The sequence below is a fragment of the Falco punctatus genome (assembly GCF_963210335.1).
Source record: "Falco punctatus genome assembly, chromosome: 10".
Classification (NCBI taxonomy): domain Eukaryota; kingdom Metazoa; phylum Chordata; class Aves; order Falconiformes; family Falconidae; genus Falco; species Falco punctatus.
The window spans coordinates 6,193,957-6,213,037 of NC_137590.1; the positions used below are offsets into that span (position 1 = coordinate 6,193,957).

Here is a 19,081-nt window from a genome sequence, read left to right on the forward strand (position 1 = left end):
CTGACTGGCGGCCCCGGTGGCAGGCCCGCCCCGCCGCCATGCCGCCTGCCCGCCCGCGGCACCCCCGCTGCTGCCATGGCAACCGCCGAACATCCCCCGTGGCCACAGGGAGAGCGAGATATCGAATGGCTGCCGGGCCTGCCAATCAGCCTCATTCATTGGCTGTCCTGCTGGAGGAACCGCCCACTCACGGACATTTCCGACCAATCAGAGCCCCTTCTCCTCACGACCGCCTCGCGGCGGAGGGGGCGGAAGAAGCCTTCACAAACAGCGACCCCCCGCGCCCTTCGCCGTCCCTGCCTAGCCTCCTGCTCGCGCGCGGCTCCATCCTGCCTTCTCATTGGCGGGCAGTGGCCCCCGAGCGCACGAGCGTGGCAGGGGCAGCCAATGAGCGGCGGCGGTGCTGGACGGGGGCCGCCTGACGCCGCAGGGTGGGGGCGGAAGCAGGAAGTGGCCGGAGGGGTCTCGGCGGTGGCGGCGCCATGGGGGCGGCGCTGGGGGTCTGCTCGCTGGCCAGCTGGGTGAGTGGCGGCTGCGGGGGGGCTGCCCCGCCAGACCTCCCCCTTCCTTCCCGGGGAGCCAGCCGGGAGCCGCGCCTGGGCCGGGGGCCGGTGCCCCCGCCGGCTCCCCTCCCGCGGCCTGCGGGCAGAAGCCCGGTCCCGCCAGCTGCGGGAGCCGGGGGGCGGCCTCAGCCTCTCGGAGCGGCGCGGGCGCCAGGCTGTAGCTGTTCTGCGCCTGCCTCGGGGCCGCGGGGCTCGCCCGGCGGGAGGCGGGTGGCCGGCGGCCCGGGCCCGCCCTTGCGAGGTAGTGTCGGTGGCCGCGGCGCTGCTGGGCGCTGCCGGGCGGTGGACCCCGGGAGCTGAGCCCGGGCTGATAAGCCGAGTTATCTAGGGGGTGTGCTTAGACACGGTGTCAGGCAGAAATGGCGATTAAACGTTTTATCTGTGCGGTCCGGGAGGGTGTGGAGTGTTGCTAAATGGAGTTTGGGTTTTCCTCTCCCGGTGTCACTGAACACCCCGGTGCCAGCTGCGAGGGGAATGCCCTTACTATTTCTGTCTCTGTCCTTCAGATTCCCTGCCTGTGCAGCGGTGCCTCGTGTTTACTGTGCCGATGTTGTCCCAACAGCAAGAATTCAACAGTGACGCGTCTCATCTATGCCTTCCTCCTCCTCCTTAGTACTGTTCTTGCCTGCATTATGCTGGCACCAGGGATGGAAGAGCAGCTGAAAAAGGTATGGAGGGGAAAACCTCCTTCTCACTGTTTGCAAAACCATTACTTGTGCCAGTGGCTATTGGTTCTCTTTACTGGGAATGGATTACCAGAGACACGAACACCCAATGTGCCTTGTCCCCTGAGTTAAGAGACTGTGTGTACTGCACAGCTTCTAGCTGAAATAGCAAATTCAGTGAATGTACATGTTTAAGTATGTGCCTGGTCTCTGAGACCTGACCAGACCTGGAGATTGCCAGTCATTATCTGAGGGCCTGCTGCATGGTGTCTTAATCTTCCTGGATGCTTTTAGTGATGACGTGGGGAAAGAAAGATGATAATAAAGTCTGTGCAGGCTGGCTGAGCACAAGGTCTTTTGTTATCAGATCTCTCAGATGACAGTTGACTGAAAGCCTTGGCTGTTAGAGCGCTTAAAGAATGTAATTGCAAATGCAGATGTAAATTCACAACTAAGTGTGTCTTTACTCAGATACCCGGATTTTGTGATGAGGGGCTTCATACTCGCATACCACATCTGGATGGCTTTGTCAGCTGTGATGTCTTTGTTGGATACAGAGCTGTCTATCGAATCAGCTTTGCCATGGCAGTGTTCTTCTTTCTCCTCTCTCTGCTCATGATAGAAGTGAAAACAAGTAATGATCCAAGAGCTTCGGTACACAATGGGTATGTGTGTGAGCCAGCTGTCTGGTTTTCGAGCTTGTCTCCTCTCTCAGTTTTCTTTGCTGAACGCAGTGGCAAATTGTTTATGCCTGTACTGACAGCCTCAAGTTTCTTTGCAACTGAATACAGGGTAATGGAAAGCTTTTCCCCTAAAAAGCTTCCTATTTATGTCATATGTTCAATGTACTGATAATTGGGTAACCAAAAGGGTGGTGCTCTGGGCACCCCCTCTGTGTTTTCACAGAGATGCTAGATTTCAGCTAGTTTATATTGCCATCCCTGCGCTGACTAGTGCTCATGGGGTCATTCACTAGGCCAGTCTGACTCAGTAAGCCAGCAGAAACTGGTTTCTGAGTTCTGATTCACTGATTTAACTGGGTTAGTTCTGGGCTAGATAACTGAATTACTATAGTGTCATTTAATTTGAAAGAGACCTTTGGAGATTATATGATCCAACGCCCTGGTTAGAGCAGGATCAACGTGGAACAGATTATTCAGGGTCTTGTTTAGGTCAGTTTTGAATGTCTTGAAAGTTGGGGATGCTTTGACCTCTCTGGGCAACACTTGCAATTTTTTGCAATAGATAATTGTTCCTATTCTTGCAGCTTGTGTGTGTTGCCTCTTGTCCTGCTGCTGTGCACCTGCAAGAAAATCTGGTTGTGTCTTCTTTACACCATTCTTTCAGGCAGTTGAAAACAGCAATTAGATCTCCCTTTTCCTTTCTCCAAGTTAAACAGTGCAGTTAGCCTTCCTCCCTGCAAGGATGAGCTGCTGACTCACATTCTGTTTGTTGGAGCTGCTCTTTCAGCAAAGTCAGCCCCCACTGTGTCCTGCTGTGCAGGGGTTTTCTGTCCCAGGTGCAACACTCTGCATTTGCCTTTGTTGAACTTTGAGGTTTCTGTGAGTCCATGTCTCCAATGTATTAACCGTTGCTTCACCCTCTCCCCCTGATTTGAAGGATGTCTTTATCTGTAATCCCACTGAACACAACCTTTTTTCTTTAAATGTTTGTTAAGGCACTCATCCATGTACAGCAAGCTGCTTATAGGTCATGTAAAATGACTATTGTGTGCAGAGTAAGACCAATATTTTCAACTTATATGTTCTTTTAAAGGTTCTGGTTCTTCAAAATAGCTGCCATTGTGGCTATCATGGTTGGAGCATTTTACATTCCTGAAGGGCCTTTCACAAGAGGTACAGTTGATACGTCATCATGGAATTCTGTTTATTAAACTCAAACCTTTTCACAGACTTAACTGGCTATAGTCGCAATAGTGAAAGTTGTCTTGTAGAAGACAGTGTCCTACTTCTTCAGGTTATCTCGGTTCATCCAGTATTTTGGTGACCAACTGAAGTTACGGCAATAAGCAGTCTCTTTTCCAGTGTATAGCTGTTAGGTATTGGTAATTCAGTATATATATAGATGTATTCATATTAATATATTCAGTATATCATGACATGCTCACTTCTGGGCTGAGTCTTCAGACTCTGTTTAGATTAGAGGCAGCTTAGAAAACTGGCAAGTGCTAAATACTTCCCTAGAATCTCTGGAAAAATCTGTGCAAGAAACTTTTACTGTCTGGCCACATAACAGACACTTGAAGGGGTTGTTGACCCTCAAAAGAAATGTGGCATGATGATTCTTTATGTACTTAGCTAACACAAGACTTCTTTATGTACATCTTGCATTCATTCTGAAAACATGTTGGGCTAAACATTCCCATGTGCAACCTGACTAGCATAAGCTGCACCCTTGAATAGCTGGGTCTCCTTGCATGCTTCTGCAGGATGGAGGCCAATATGATTAACAGCATCTGCATTTCTAAATATAGTTCCAGATCTTTTCATTATTTTTCTTCTGTATAATTAGTAGCTTTTAATGTATTTATTTTAAACTGGGGTAGCATGCAAATGCTAAAAGCTAATCTTGTTTTTCTTGCTTCCTTTTCTAGCTTGGTTTGCTATTGGTATTTGCGGAGCCTTCTGCTTCATTCTTATCCAGTTGGTGCTTCTTGTGGACTTTGCTCACTCCTGGAATGAGAACTGGGTTGAGAGAATGGAGGAGGGAAATTCTAAATGTTGGTATGCAGGTAGGAATCATAACCTATGAAGGATTTGTTTCTGCTGACCAGTACTCTGTGGATTATCACTTACTAGTCTGTGGGCATAACTAGAATTACGCTCCACAGTCTCCTTGAGTCACTACTGTAAATATTTGGAATTAATAGCTGCAGTGTTGCTTTTTTCTCATTAAATAAAATGCAATATATTTTAGGCTTGTGATTAGCAGATCTGACAGTCATAATAAACAACACTTGCCTAGTTTGCAGTGCAAGTGCAGAGTTAGTAGCTGGATTTCTTCAACTCTGACTTTGCCGCCTCCCCTGCTGAGGTCCTCAGGAAGTCAGTTATGTCGATGACAGTGGCTGCAGTACAACACAAAGCGTGCCTCAGCGCACGCTCCCGAGCTGACCTCTAAATTACAAAGTGCTAATTGTTGTGGTTCTTTGTTCATAGCTACAAATGCTGCAACAGCATTTTATAGCTTCTTATAAAGAACATAGCAGAATGGAAATGAAAATGGGTGGCCTTTAGCATAGAAGGGGGAATTCAGGGCTTACAAATAGCCTGTGAGAAGCATGTGAAAAGCACTCTCATTTTGACACTGTGGCCTGACATCAGTTAAGCCAATTAAAATGCTACTGAAAGGCAGGTCCTGCTTCCCTGATGGCAGCGTTGGCTTTCCTCTGAGCTACACTTAGTGAGCCGAAGCAGAAATTTAGCCATACCTAATACAAATGCATTTTGCTAGTCTAGTTTTCTGAACCAGGCTTCCAGGTGAGGAAGAGGGACTGTCTCATCACAATAGTAGCTGGTTATTAAATCACGTTAAATATATTGTTAAATTATATGTGTATTCTAACAGTTCATTTTTTCCCCTCCAGCTCTGCTGTCCTGTACAAGTTTGTTCTATGCCTTGTCGCTGGTTTTTATTGTTCTCTTCTGTGTTTTCTACACCAAGCCTGATGACTGCACTGAGAACAAGTTCTTCATAAGCATTAACATGATCCTGTGCATTGCTGTCTCCATTGTTTCTATCCTTCCAAAAGTTCAGGTATTTTTCTCTGCTGTTTTCTTCTGACATACAAAGCAGGGAAGTAAGAAAGATGTAGTACCAATTCAGACATAACAAGTTTAAAATTTTGCTATGCTAGCTAGGAACATATTTTTTTTAAAAAAAATAATCTTGCTCTGAAAGCAGCGCACTATGTAGTGACGTATTTCTTGAAGATACATGTGGGGTTTTTTTGGCTAATGTTATTTTAGACTTTGTTTCCATGTGGGAGACTGCTACCGTGGTTTTGGTGATGAAAGGTTGTGGCAGAACAGAGACACCTGTTAACGAAAAGCAAAATAAGCTGGGAATTTATTGGCTTAATGCCATGGCTTTGAAATAATGGGTAGGCATGTTTAATATGAGAGGAAGCATGCATGTTCCTTGATTCTGAACTGGTATTGCTCAAATAAATCACATGCTAGATTTGTATCTTTAGAACTGTTAAGCAAGTTGGGATTAACTCAGTTAGAACCCATAACTGAGTTTTGGGCACAGAAAAACTGGATTTGGTTTGCTTATTCCTTCCATGCTTGAGTTGCTCACTGCATAAATTGTATTACTCTAAGGAGTTTCTTCCAGTCTTCTGAACATAGAACAAAGCCCAGTGCATTGCTAAAAATAAAGCTTTTCATGCTAGTAATTGCTGAATCTGTGGCAGTACATTAAAACTACTCAACTATAGGTAAAACTTGCCCTTTTGACCTTGGCTTGCTATTCTGTCTTTGAACAGGAACATCAGCCTCGCTCTGGCCTCCTCCAGTCCTCGGTTATCACACTCTACACCATGTATCTCACTTGGTCAGCCATGTCCAATGAGCCTGGTAAGCAGCAGGCTGTCTTGAGTAACACATTTTGGTGTGAAAGCAGAAGCTGTTGATGGGGCTTGTAATTATTACAGATCACTGTGCTGATCTGTCTAGATAGAATGTAGTGGGGGCAGTAAAGCTGACTTTACAGAAACGATCAAATTGCACCTTTCCAGAACTAAACTGGGGTATTCATGAGGGGGGAGAGGGAAGTGTTGAGGCATTCTTATTTTATTTATTTATTTATTACATCTTTGCCTAGCTCACAGGGAAGAAAAATATTCTGTGCCATTGCTGCCTCTGGGGAATTGGAGAGATCAGCAGTTAGAGGGAATGAAAAACTGCAAGCTTATTTGTAATGTCTTCTTAGCTAAATGCTGACAAAGCTCATCTCTCTTTGATCTGCCTTGAAATCCCTTTCAGAACGAAACTGTAACCCAAGTTTGCTGAACATCATTACCCAGATAGCTACACCCACAGCTGTTCCAGCAAATACCACTGTCGTACCTGCTACTCCAGCTCCGCCCAAGTCCCTGCAGTGGTGGGATGCCCAGAGTGTTGTTGGATTGGTTATCTTTGTCCTTTGCCTTTTGTATTCCAGGTGGGAACAGCACTGCTATCAAATGAGAAATGTTTGGGATTTTTCTGCTTTTTTTTTTTTTGTTTGAATCCAGGTTTAGTGAAAAATGTACCTGCATTTATTCATATCCAAGGCTCGAGCCCAAATATGGGTAATAACCCTGGTTCTGTTTTGTGGATGAGGATAGGTCTTATTAGCCCAAGCCAGAGAATTGAACAAAATGTGTTACAAGACCTGGACTAGGAACACTGTTTAATTAGGTTAACAAAAAAAAGCTTGGATGAAAACAGATCTCTTTGAGAAGCTTCCTTGTGTTTCCAGATGGATTTAAAAAATGTTATTTGCTAGTCCCAGATATTCATTGTAGCCTGTTGCTTGCTTTATTTGCAGACAGAACTAAGTGAAAAAGGAGTTTTTAACCATGTCTCTTTTTGGGTTACACTGCAGCATTCGCTCTTCAAGTAACAGCCAGGTGAACAAGCTGACACTGTCTGGGAGTGACAGTGCCATTCTGGAGGAGACTGTGGGAACAGGCAGCGGGGCTGCAGAGGATGGAGAAGTGCGCCGTGTCATGGATAATGAGAAGGATGGTGTTCAGTACAGCTACACCTTCTTTCACTTCATGCTCTTTCTTGCATCTCTTTACATCATGATGACACTCACAAACTGGTACAGGTAAGAGCAAACAGAAAGCAGCGGGTTGTGTGTGCTAGCCAGCATGTAGTTTCTAGGTACATAGGCTACTGCTGCCAGGCTGGTTAAGGTGCTGTCCCTATGCCAGTAACATGACAGTTGCGCCTTCTCAATTTTGTGTTGCTGAATTAAGATGTAAAAAGGCAAAATCAGCAGCTGTAGTCCTAGTGGACTGCTTCACAGCTGCAGGGGCAGAAAGCGTGGTTACAGTCCTTCAGATAGGCAAGTAGGAGGAAGGATACATATGAAATTGGTTTAAGGTGGCTTCCTGGGGAGTTTGTCAGAGGCCAGCTTGATACTACTGGCTTGTCACCCTGGGAAAGGTGTGTGTGGACAGCCATACATGCCACTTAAACAGTGATATGATTTCCTAGATGTGTTGGGAATACTCGGACATATAATCTACTGCTGAAGATTCTGAACAGCTTTCCCCAGGACTGCCATGTTGTATACATTAGCAAACCCACTTACAGAGAGCAGCTGTCAGGAGACTATTGCATAGGTTGCTCAAATACTTCCTTTAAGAGTAGCACAAGCAGGTCAATTTTGAACAGTGGTACCAAGAACAAGCAGCTTATGAAGGAACCACAGAAACTGCTGGTTTAGTTGTCCTGCTGTGCTCCCACAAAGGTTCTTGCATCAGAGGGTCCCAAAGGATTGTCCTAACTTCAGATTTATATGACATGTAGCAAGGAGTAGTGGAAGGTGCCTTCTGTATCTATTAATTGACTTCTTTACTTTTCAGCCCTGATGCAGATTTTAAAACAATGACAAGTAAGTGGCCAGCCGTGTGGGTGAAGATAACCTCCAGCTGGGTTTGTCTCGTCCTCTATCTTTGGACCCTTGTGGCTCCTCTTGTCCTCACTAATAGGGACTTCAGTTAAATTGCTGCACCTGAGCTTACAAAAGTGGGGAACTTTTTGCTGAGAGCCAAAATGTTCATGTATTGCTTTAGTTACACTGTCTATGTTACTGTTTCTTATGTTGATATTAACATGCAGGTGGATAGAAAGTTATGTATTGCATAATGCTTGATGCAGAATCAAAATTATGTTACCTTTCTATTTTAACCTTGTCATGGTTATCTTATTACTGCATTTTTAAAATTCACTACAGTTGTGCTGTCAAAGCGCAAAAGAAAGTACCTGTTCTGTCCAATAGCCACAACCTTTCTACTGAATATAAGTAACACTTAGCTAAATATGAGTAATATATTTTAAAGAACAATTATATTCAGCATAATGCACTAGTATGCTAATGTTTGGGTTCCTGGAAGTTTAAGCCATGCTGCTTGATTTCTACATTCCACTGCAAAAGTTTATTTAAATTATACTTACTTTCCTGTGTTGTGGCAAACCCCCCTGTATTCCTCACCAAAAGAATACAACTTTGAGGTTGAAAAACTGGTTCACTAGTTCCTTTTCAGAAAAAACTTTCCCTTTCTAGGAGCCAACTTCTATGGTAACTTCTTTTTTAGCATGTTTGCCAAATATGGAGTGGTAAGTGTATGACTAGCTTAAACAACTTCAATGGGGGTGGAAAAATAAAGCTTCTACTGGATTTCAATTGTCTAATATGCTTATAAAAATAATGTACCTGAAATTATTATTGGCACTAAGGCATTTGCACTGTCAACTCATTTGAATAAAGCAGACTAACTACTGAAACTGTTGCAGATTTGTTGAGAAGCATTAAGAAGTACCAGTTATTCTTCAATGCAAAATTATTAAAATGCTAATTAGCTGTCACAGTGTCCAGTTGGACGTGACTGGATGTTTTCTCCATGAAGCAACTAGGAAGTCATAATGTATTTTTTTTTGAAACAAACTGCATCTTCCATGTGATTCTTGCAACTGTGCGGTTAGTGTGGAACTAAGTGTATGTTGCTATTGTCTTTTTTTTACAATAAAATACCCCAACATGACACAAGGCAAAAATATTTTAAATATCAAATCAGCAGCTGTTACAATGTGTTTAATCACCCAGTCGTGCATCATAGAAGTACACATTTTGACCACTCCATTTTATAAAATGCAATATAAAAATAAATTTTGTCAAAATAAGATGTACACTTAACCACCCAACACTTCTAGGCCCACATATAACAGAAGGCAAAATTATTAGTTTGAATAACACTATGATTAACTCATGCCAAAATGAATTTAACAAAACCAATACTTCACCCAGTTCCTGAAAATACCTCAGGGTTTGTAACACCCATTTGCAACAGTATAAATTCAAGTACTTTTATGTACAGTATGCAGCTACCTCTTGTCCCACTTAATGCCAAATGCCATGGCTGCCCAGTGCAGTTCAAGTATCTTTCCTTACTCTGTGGTGGAATTGGCAGGGATGGCTTATGTACTGGGCAAGGCATATAACCTCTGGAACCAAAGTTACTTCAAGTGGAAAAAAGCACAGATCAGTTTTAGTGCTGTAAAAACCAACAACCCACAACCAAAAAAATTCCCCAACCTGTAAGCTTTGCCTATCTTTTCTCTTAACTTGCAGAGAAGGAGACTGCATACTTAAAAACAAGTGTTTATTTTCCAAATGCTGACTTAAGAAATTTTGGGAACAAACTGGTTTCTTTGCTAGTAAGTGCTCAAGCTCAGAGAGCATTCTCAGCTCAGTAGTCAGGTGCATGTAAAACAGAGCTGTGCTTACTGTTAAGCCAAGCCAAGCACCGGTTATGAACCTAAAAAGTGTTAGAGATACAGCTCAGTACAGGTGCAACTCTCTCTGAGTTCTAAAGCCGAGAAAGAGCAAATTAGAAGTAACAGTTAGATGCCTGATAAAGCTAAGTTCAAGCTTAGTTTAAACATCCTGACATCAACTGCCCAGCAGCCAAGTTTAAGAAAAAGAAGTTCTGGAGGCATAAGACAGGCTATTTTTCACATTGATAATATAGCCTTATCTATTACATTTAAAACATTTAGTCTTAGTTTCTCTGGGAGCAAAGGAGAAAAGGGGAGGAAGGGACTGATATAGTTTGCCCACTATTTAAGGCATGCAAGAGAATATAAAAGCATAAAAAAAGGGTGTTGTTTCTGTAGAGGTTCCTCAGCCACCTGCTGAACACCACTAGGTGTTTTTTTTTTCTTTTTGAAGGACACTAAATCAAATTTTGAATATTCAACCTCCTTCTCTAATAGTTACATAAGAGGATCAAAGTAGTTGTTCTTAACAGGTTAACTGTCAAAATACCACCACTTCAAACCCTGCAGCACAATTAAGGGAAGAGGCTCAAAATACCAGTCATGCCTTCACCTCTAGAAAAAATGGTCCATTCTGTTTTTGTTTTTTTTTTAGTTTTACATTGTGGCTGGACTTCAGAGGCACTACAACATAAATACCAGTCTCTACGTTCTGGCAGTTAAACTGCGTGGGCAGCCACTTACCTAAGTCCTGGTGCTGTGTGCTACTGTCTTGCTAGGTGGCACAAAGAACTGAATTAATCTCCGCAAAACACACAGCATATTACAGTCAGAAATTAAAAAGTGGCTAGCAGTACTCTCTTACTTTAAGTAGATTAAAATTGTTGGGCTTTTTTTCCCCCTACACTAAAGGCAATAGCTGTCAAAGAGGAGAAAGAATTGACTTACAAAAGGTAGGAAAAATCAGATGCTTTCAATGAGGAAATTTAATCTCTTCCCACCTTCAATCTAGAACAGTTCAAGTGACAAGTTCCACGCTCCCACAAATTCTGAACTGCCACCCAGAAAAAAAGCTTCACCATTTACCCCTTTTCAGAACCCAGTCTCCTTTTATAATGCTTGGATGGCAGGTATAGCATTTGCTACCCCCTACGTCCAGGGTGAGGTCTGCTGCCAGATCAGGAAGTCATTACAGTGGTAGTCTCATCTCTTTTTGGCAATGCAATCATGCTGTAGGGGGACTGAGGGAAAGAAAGACATTCAAAACAGAGTTTGGCACTTTGAAAAGTGAATGTCTGAAATCCTCAAGATGCTTTAGTTTTATATTTACAGAAACATAACTGGTACCTATAATCACACTTGGCACTAAATAAAGATTTCACCCAGAGAAAGTGCTCAAGAGAAAAGTCTCCAATTAGAAGGGAAGGGATGTTCTTTTTCACCAAACAGTGAAATATTTCACCTTGAAGTAACAGGGTGTGCTTTCCTGGTCCTAGTGAGGTTTCCCGTCTCCACACTATTACAGAGCAGAAAAAAAAAAATGTGCAAAGAGTGTGCTGAGAGCTAAATTCTAATTAAGACCATTAAACAGATTGAACCTGGGGAGTGGGAACAGCTTATTTAGACATAGGTATCTTACCCTGATTTGACATCGGAGTCTTAGCTCTGTCTCTAGACAAAGACCTAAAACCACAGGCATACAAGCTAAGGGTAAATATTACAGGGATGATTAAAGTCTAACTTCATACAGGAACATGACAACCAAAGACAAAAGAGGTCAACAAAGTGGAAAACAAAGTTGTAACATTTCACAAAATAGCTGACAAGCACAGTGAACAAAATGCTACAATACCAGGAAATTTAAGAATGTGCTTTCAAATAGCCTGTCTGCATTTGGTTTCACAGACTTAAACTCAAATTCTGCCCAAAGTTACAAGCTAAAGCAGCACCTTGCTGTCTCACATGAAGTATTGCCTTCTATACCTTATATGCCAACTGCTACAAAGCCTCCTTACAAATTCTGTGTATGAGCTAGTTACCCAGTTCCTCATCACAACCAGCTGACAAACTGAACAACTGACAACATGGGAAAGCAGATGGCATAGCTTTTTCTTATTTGGTCCCAAACCTCATTATCTGATGCTGTTATCCAATCGAAAGCCTTAGCACATGATCTAAAAATCTTTATGTTTTCTGAAAGTGAAGGTTGCAACTGTTTATACTAAACCTTGGCATAGATGTTATAGTAGTTAAGCCTCCAGTTATAGTTCTTCCTGCTGTGAGGAAGTTTCAGAGATTATCTGCATACTGATATTCATGGATAAGAAAGTTTTGCTCTGTATTAATTTTATAAAAATATGGATTGAGATATTTCAGAAGTGCCAACTCACAATCTGAACCAAGTGACAGAGGATGGGCCAAGTTGGACTTTTTATGTTTTTAAGCAATCTTCACTGACAGAACTACATTTTGCAGGGCTCAAAAGCAATTTTCTTGTTTTCAAAATGGGAAGGAACAGATGGTCACAAAGCTAAGAAATCATCACTGTCACTTTTCACCTGCATGGTGAGGGGATAAGAAAATATCAAGCTTACCATACTGTAATTTTTGTTTACCATTAGAAAGAATAGGCCAGTTTGCATCATTCACACAGAGGTTGATGAGCCTCAAGTATTCTACATAACTTGTGCCCTTTGCCTTTATCATCCCCAAACTCTGCCCTGCCCCTACTGTGCCTTCTTTAGCTTCCTTTGGTTCTACAGTGTAAAGTGCCTCAGCGGTCTGTTCCTAAACTGCAAGTTTAGGAGTAAGGCAGAGTTCACAATATCCCTATCAGAACAGATCTTAACTGTGCTGGAAAATTTCCCTTCACTGGTTTGTTAATAACAGTAATACAGCTGAGGTTTCATGCCTCGCAGAGAATCATCACATTGCTTGTCATCAGCATCCCCACTCACTAGCATGTCATGGGGTGAGCTGTCGCATGGGAGAACCAACTGTGAGAAATCATGCAGAAAGTCCTCTTCGGAAGCTAGCAGCAGCTCATTCCACGCAGAGATGTCCAGCTTCCCTGAAGTGCCACCATACTCTTCAGGAAGGATCACTGGAGGAATGTTTTGATGAAGGGAATTCAGATCACAGCCATGAAGAAAAAACTGAAGGAGAAAGCAGAAGATAGCTGTTAGTAGTGCATACCAAATGCTTTACAGCAAATTGCTGAAACAGTCAGCTAACAAGCTTACTCTGAGTTAAAGAGCAAATTTCAGAAATTACGTTTTTATGGGCAAGCAACAGCATACAACATTGGGCAGGTGTAGTTAGACACACTAGTGAGAGGTGTCTTGGGACAACCCAAGCCTAGTGCAGCTTAAATCCCAGCAAGAAACTTGACATGTGCTAGTCTGTGCCAAGATTCCAAATTCAGCTCGTCCCCAAGTTCATTCATGGGATTGGAAGAACTTATCATTGTGGAAAAAAGCATCATCCTTCACAATTACATTCAGTCCTATGGAAAGAATACTTGTGCCATGCAGGACACTTGCTTAAGGAGAAGAGCAAGGAAGGGGCAACACAGATTTCCTGTGATGCCACCTCCTAAACAAATTGTTACTTGCTGAAATAACCCAACCCCAGGGATGGAATTAATGCCCTGAATACACGGCCTATGTACTAAAGTTCCATATGAGTATGCCAATATTCAATTCCTCAAAGCTTCTCCCTCATGAAGAATTTTGCCAACAGGCATATTTTTAAAAAATATATCAGAAAGGACCAGTTAGATCAAGTAAATAAAAAAACATTGAAAAACTCCACAACTAGAACAATGTTGGTTCTACTTGCAGTGGCCAAGCACATAACCCAAAACCAATAACATTAAAATGACATAAATCCTTACCCGGTTTGCTATCTTTTCCTTCAGAAAAGGCTTGATGATTGCAAAAATGCCTTTGAATATACGAGGCTCATTTATTATGTTAACAGCTTTTATTCGAATGGGGAATCCATCCTGAAGGGTAAAGAACATTTTTATAATGCAGTTTAGAAAACATCTGCCATCTTCCTCTTTTTAAGATTTCCTGAAACTGACTGCCAGCACAACCCACCAGCTCCCAAACTTTTTCATCTGAGGTACCAACATAAACCAATACAGCAACAGAAATGCACCTCGTAATAGGGAACAGTCTCAGGAGGAGATCTGTAAGCATAAAAATAAAGTCAAGAGACAAGAAAACCCTGCGTTGAGAAATACATCGCTGTCAGTGAATTTTCATTTCTTACTGTTCTTCATCTCCCCTGACAAAGACACCTAGGTAATCACTGTCCTTCATTCACATATTCCCAACCCTGATAATGATGCAGTTACAAAGTAACAACCCAAGTTTCTGTGGGGGTGTACCACATTGGGAGCCAGAGCAGGCTGATTCTAACAGTGTGTCCAAACACACGATTTGGTGCCCAAGACACTCTGAAATGTGCTTTTATATAAGGAAGAAATCTAATATCACTATTTTTCTGCCATTCCAACTATTGTCAAGCTAACTGCAAAAGACAAACAGGCTCTGCTGCCAACAGAATACACAGCATCTGCTATACAAGACAGTTTAAAACAACAGCTAGTTATGAGATTTCTGCTGGAGATATTTATTTGCAGAAACATTTTTCCAACGCAAAAGGTCACGATCAGCAATTAAAGTCTCATGTGCCACAGTGAAGTTTCCTTCCCTTATAACCAGCTCTGCATATACAGAGCAAGCAGTCAATGCTTGGAGTGAAAAGCAGGTAACATGCACTCTGCAGGAGTACTTTTCTCCTTAAGAAGGTCAGTGAATTAGCTCATCTTTACAAGAGACACAGCTCAGCAAGTTTGATGCAACACATTTATATACAATCCATACTTTCACGTCCTTCACCAAGTTCAGCTTTTGTTTTGTGAAAAGCTTCCACTAATAACAGCAGGACACCCATCACACTATTTGTACGAATTAAACATGGGCTCAGACAGTAAAATGACAAGTTTAGATTATCAGCAATCTAAAGGAGCAAGTTCTTATACAGGCATTCATAGACTCACTGCTATCATCTCCCTAAACTCCCCTGGTTCCCCCCATCGATACAACAAAGAACATAACTAGCTCAGGCCAGAATAAAAGTAATGACGGCATAAATCCATTCAAGAGAAGATTTCCTCACCTTACTCCTCCAGACAGTATGGTAAAACATCAAGTAAAATCATCAGACCATCCTGCCACCTTGGCCAGGTTACTCCTTTCACCTTCCTATTCCGTACAACTCCACTTGTGCTTACACCCTTGCTCTAACTTGCTCTCCATCATTTTCCTTCCAAACATCTAGACAGAGATCCTTTTTATTACTCTTTTGTGGCCCCCTATGCTGAAGAAGACTCTCTTCTTTCAGGGAATGGATGGAAATCCTCCTCAAATCACACCCTCTCTGCAAAATTTTTACAGCAGTACTTGAACTTGCACTTCCCCAGTGGTTAGCTCCATCTTGGCTGACGGGAACCATTTAAATAACAAGCCATTCCTCAGCATTCAGGCAAAACAGTGTCTTCTAAGTGTAATTCCCTGTTCTCTCTCTTCCTTACCACTACCTAACAAAACTAATTTTTTCTCTTCCAACTCAAAGTTTGCATTTCTAATGCAAATTTATTTTCAGGGATGCAAAAGTCAAAAAAAGGACAAGTGAGGTAATTTGGCAAGGGTGTGAGAAACTGGTTGGGCAGAGACACCTTTTAAGTCTGCTAGTAAAGGCCAAGATGCTGAAGTTTCTGGTAACATAGTCAAGAACTCTAGACAAAGAAGCAGTCATTTACAATGCACAAGCTTATTTTCCCACCAGTTCAGGTCTTACCTGAAGAATTCCAATCACTTTTTTGGCTACAAAAGGACCAAAATGAGACGCCTTAGATAAGCTGACTCCTTTGTAGTCTGCCAGGATTACAATTCCATTCACCTGGGTCTCTTCGGACTGAATGAGTTTTTCTAACGTTAAGTATATGGCACGAATGTTCTCAGTAATCGGATAATTACTGGGTGTCCATCTGTCTGAGGTTACAAGACATGGATGGTAAGTCGGAGAATAAATATAAGCTAATAATACACATTCCAAAAACTGATTTTCTATTTTCCTGGACTCTTAAAAGTTAGTCTTTAACAGCCACAGTCCTAGCTCAGAGCAGCCTTTCTTAAGCAAGAGATAAATGGCAACTCATGTTTACTTCAGGGAAAAGGCAATGGTTTTAAGAACCCTGTTCTCTACCCAGCACAGCTTATTAGAAGCAGCTTCAGCTCAGAAAGAAAGCAGGTAAATGGAAAAAGAGAAGAATGAATGAAGGCAAATTTACAGCAAGCCTGGCAGCACCAGAAGTACATAGAAAGCTCTGAATGTTTACATGGGAGTCCTAGGCTCCTCTCTCCACTTATTGTCAAAACAAAACACAAGCTTCTAACTGTAGGCCAACAGCCCTGTTTCAATTTGAGTTACTACACATTAATTTTTCTTGAATTACCTAATATTTCATCAACCCACCTCACCGCATTTTCATTTTGACATAACTGCAGTTATTGCTGACACAGGAAAAGGAACTGGCATACCGTTGGCTAACGACAAATGTGTCCCTTCACAAGTTAGCTTTTCAAATTTCAAAGAGAACCCATGTACTCTGCTAAGTAACCACTGTTCACAGGAGAGAAGGAAGCAAGGAAGCAGATCTTTTTGACTCGGACACACCTTGAACTCTGAGAACAAAGACATTCATGCATTTCAGTACCTGGTCGGATGCAGACAATGTGGCGTCCCTCTGGGTCCAGACGAGGCAGCACAGTGACAAAACCAGACTCTAGGACAGGCTTTATTGCAGATGGCTTCAAGTTATTGAAGACCTCAGGCCAGCTCCTCCTACAGCTGTGGTAGTTCACCAGAAGCTGAAGAGCTCGATCATAATCAAATTTCCTGGCTCTGAGGAATCTTAGCAAAAAAGCATCGTCCAGGCAGGTCCCCAGGGAGGGATAGTCTTTGCACACCATATCTCGGAGTGCCTGCACATCACGGAGCCTCCATTCAGGTTTTTCTTGGAGCTCTTCCCGGGCTTTGGTAATGAGATCAGGAGACAGAGAGCAAACATACTTTGGCCTATCTGGCAAGAACTCGTTGTCCGACGGAGACCCCACTGATGGGCTTGTCCTGGTGCAGTCGCTGTCTCCTGACATAATGTGGCAGGAATCTGTCAAAAACCAAGTGTTACACATGACAAACAACCCCACAGACTAACAAGTATATTAACTATTTATGTATTTATTATGTCCTGTATCTCTCTGTTTCTTGGCTAAGGAGACTGCCCTTCCAAGAACAAGCACTACAGCCAGAAGCACAGTTCAGACACTAATTCTCTTGCTAGGATTAGAAAGTGCAGGTTTCTCTAATCTCTTTATCTTATAGCAGGTAGAAAACTACCCTGGATGAAATCTAACAGAATTAAAATACAGGAACACACAGCTGCATTGCAAAACACAGAATTTAATTTGCCTTAACATTTATTTCCTAGGTTTAATTAGAAACTAAAGCAAACACATCCTAGTTAGGCAGGATCTCACATTTGGTCAAATTACGCCTTCCTCTGAGAAACTCTCAGCTGTCTGGGCTCAGCTAGTTTTCATTAGCTTCTCTGGCAAATACATGCCTCAATTAGCATGTCTGCCCACATGAACATTTTGAGCAATTCAGGAGGCGCGGCACTCAGGAACATAAGAAACAGCTGCAGTTCAGACTGGACGAGCAGGTGAGAAAATTAAACTCTCATGCCAGCACTGCATGGATATCAAGGTAGGCTTAATCTAGTTTTAATGTGCTGCCAATATTTCTGAACTGGGAGCTGAATTTGCAAATCCAGTAGCAAGTGGATAGAAATGAGTAAAAAAATTATAAAATTATGAGCCTGGCATATTTCCTGCAGCTTGATCTGGGACTTAAAGAGAAATATATGCCTTTTTTTCCTGAGCTAGTCCTATTCAAGAGTCAGTCACGGCACACTATACCACTCTTGGGTGTCACATAGGAATTGCCAGTCAGAATAATACTATCCCACATAACCAGCTTCCTCCTGCAGTGACAGACATCTGAATGATTTACTTCTACCATCCCTTCCCCAGGCTCCTCGGGAGAGGTCTCAGGATCACTCAGAGGGCTGTGCTTCACCTCCTTACAGCCCGGGCTGTGCACCACCCGAATCCCCGGTCCCTGCCCTGCCTGTGCTCCCAGCACTGAGGTGGGTGTAGGGGCAAGGAGGCCCGCCAAGCGCCAGCATTGTGCCCCTCCAGACCCCTCCAGTCTTATCCCCTCTCAGCGCCAGAACCAGCCCCCCCCCCCAAACCCCTCAGAGCCAGAACCAGCCCCCCCGACCCCTCAGCGCCAGAACCAGCCCCCCCCAAACCCCTCAGCGCCAGAACCAGCCCCCCCCAAACCCCTCAGCGCCAGAACCAGCCCCCCCCAGACCCCTCAGCGCCAGAACCAGCCCCCCCCGCAGACCCCTCAGCGCCAGAAGCAGCCCCCCCCCCAGACCCCTCAGCGCCAGAACCAGCTCCCCCCCCAGACCCCTCAGCGCCAGAACCAGCTCCCCCCCCAGACCCCTCAGCGCCAGAACCAGCTCCCCCCCCAGACCCCTCAGCGCCAGAACCAGCTCCCCCCCCAGACCCCTCAGCGCCAGAACCAGCTCCCCCCCAGACCCCTCAGCGCCAGAACCAGCCCCCCCCAGACCCCTCAGCGCCAGAACCAGCCGCCCCCCCAGACCCCTCAGCGCCAGAACCAGCCCCCCCCAGACCCCTCAGCGCCAGAACCAGCCGCCCCCCCAGACCCCTCAGCGCCAGAACCAGCCGCCCCCCCAGACCCCTCAGCGCCAGAACCAGCCCCCCCCAGACCCCTCAGCGCCAGAACCAGCCCCCCCCAGACCCCTCACCTGCACCCCGGGCCCTGCCCCGCCGCCGTACCAGAGCGCTCCCGCGCAGCTGCGCCGTCTCCAGGCAGCGGCGCCCCGGAACTACAACAGCCGCCCGGAAGTGACGTAATCGCGGCGCATGCGCGGTCTCTGCCGATCGCTGCGGGCTCCCGCTCATGCCCGGCGGCAGCGCTTCCAGCCGCGGCGCGGCCCCGTGCGCGTCCCCGCGGTGGCCAGCGGGCCGAAAACGTGGGTTTGCCCCCGCTTCTGGTGTCTGAGTAGTGAGGGAACCCTGAGACCGCTTCGTGGGGGGCACTTCTGCCCCTTAATAACGCCTCAGCCTCTTTCATAACGGCATTTCATTGCCTCCAGCCGTCAGTCGCAAAC

At 44.3% G+C, this 19,081-nt stretch overlaps 2 protein-coding genes across 2 annotated transcripts; one reads left to right on the forward strand and one right to left on the reverse strand.

Annotated features, from left to right (window-relative positions):
- The first annotated feature begins 363 nt into the window (after positions 1-363).
- On the forward strand, positions 364-8,754 carry SERINC3 (serine incorporator 3). Its single transcript, XM_080406029.1, has 10 exons — positions 364-521; positions 1,070-1,231; positions 1,700-1,893; positions 3,005-3,084; positions 3,843-3,980; positions 4,836-5,005; positions 5,739-5,829; positions 6,238-6,415; positions 6,842-7,069; positions 7,833-8,754. Exons 1-10 carry the CDS (start codon positions 483-485, stop codon positions 7,969-7,971), a joined length of 1,419 nt encoding a protein of 472 aa, XP_080262155.1. The 5' UTR covers positions 364-482; the 3' UTR covers positions 7,972-8,754.
- A 1,627-nt stretch (positions 8,755-10,381) lies between these two features.
- TTPAL (alpha tocopherol transfer protein like) lies at positions 10,382-18,829 on the reverse strand. The gene is made up of 5 exons (XM_080406030.1): positions 18,716-18,829; positions 16,535-16,987; positions 15,616-15,809; positions 13,640-13,750; positions 10,382-12,899 (listed from the first exon to the last, which is right to left on the reverse strand). The coding sequence occupies exons 2-5, from the start codon at positions 16,971-16,973 to the stop codon at positions 12,624-12,626; spliced, it is 1,020 nt and encodes a 339-aa protein (XP_080262156.1). The 5' UTR covers positions 16,974-16,987; positions 18,716-18,829; the 3' UTR covers positions 10,382-12,623.
- Between the last annotated feature and the right edge of the window lie 252 nt (positions 18,830-19,081).

What these genes read in the sequence shown, in the direction of transcription:
- TTPAL (XM_080406030.1), bottom strand. Translation starts at nt 16,973, where the DNA reads ATGTCAGGAGACAGCGACTGCACCAGGACAAGCCCATCAGTGGGGTCT. An exon ending in CATTGTCTGCATCCGACCAG is followed by an intron (nt 15,810 to 16,534) that starts GTACTGAAATGC and finishes TTGTAACCTCAG; the next exon opens with ACAGATGGACACCCAGTAAT. An exon ending in AAGTGATTGGAATTCTTCAG is followed by an intron (nt 13,751 to 15,615) that starts GTAAGACCTGAA and finishes TTTACCCTTCAG; the next exon opens with GATGGATTCCCCATTCGAAT.
- SERINC3 (XM_080406029.1), top strand. Translation starts at nt 483, where the DNA reads ATGGGGGCGGCGCTGGGGGTCTGCTCGCTGGCCAGCTGG. An exon ending in TCTGCTCGCTGGCCAGCTGG is followed by an intron (nt 522 to 1,069) that starts GTGAGTGGCGGC and finishes TCTGTCCTTCAG; the next exon opens with ATTCCCTGCCTGTGCAGCGG. An exon ending in AGCCATGTCCAATGAGCCTG is followed by an intron (nt 5,830 to 6,237) that starts GTAAGCAGCAGG and finishes AATCCCTTTCAG; the next exon opens with AACGAAACTGTAACCCAAGT.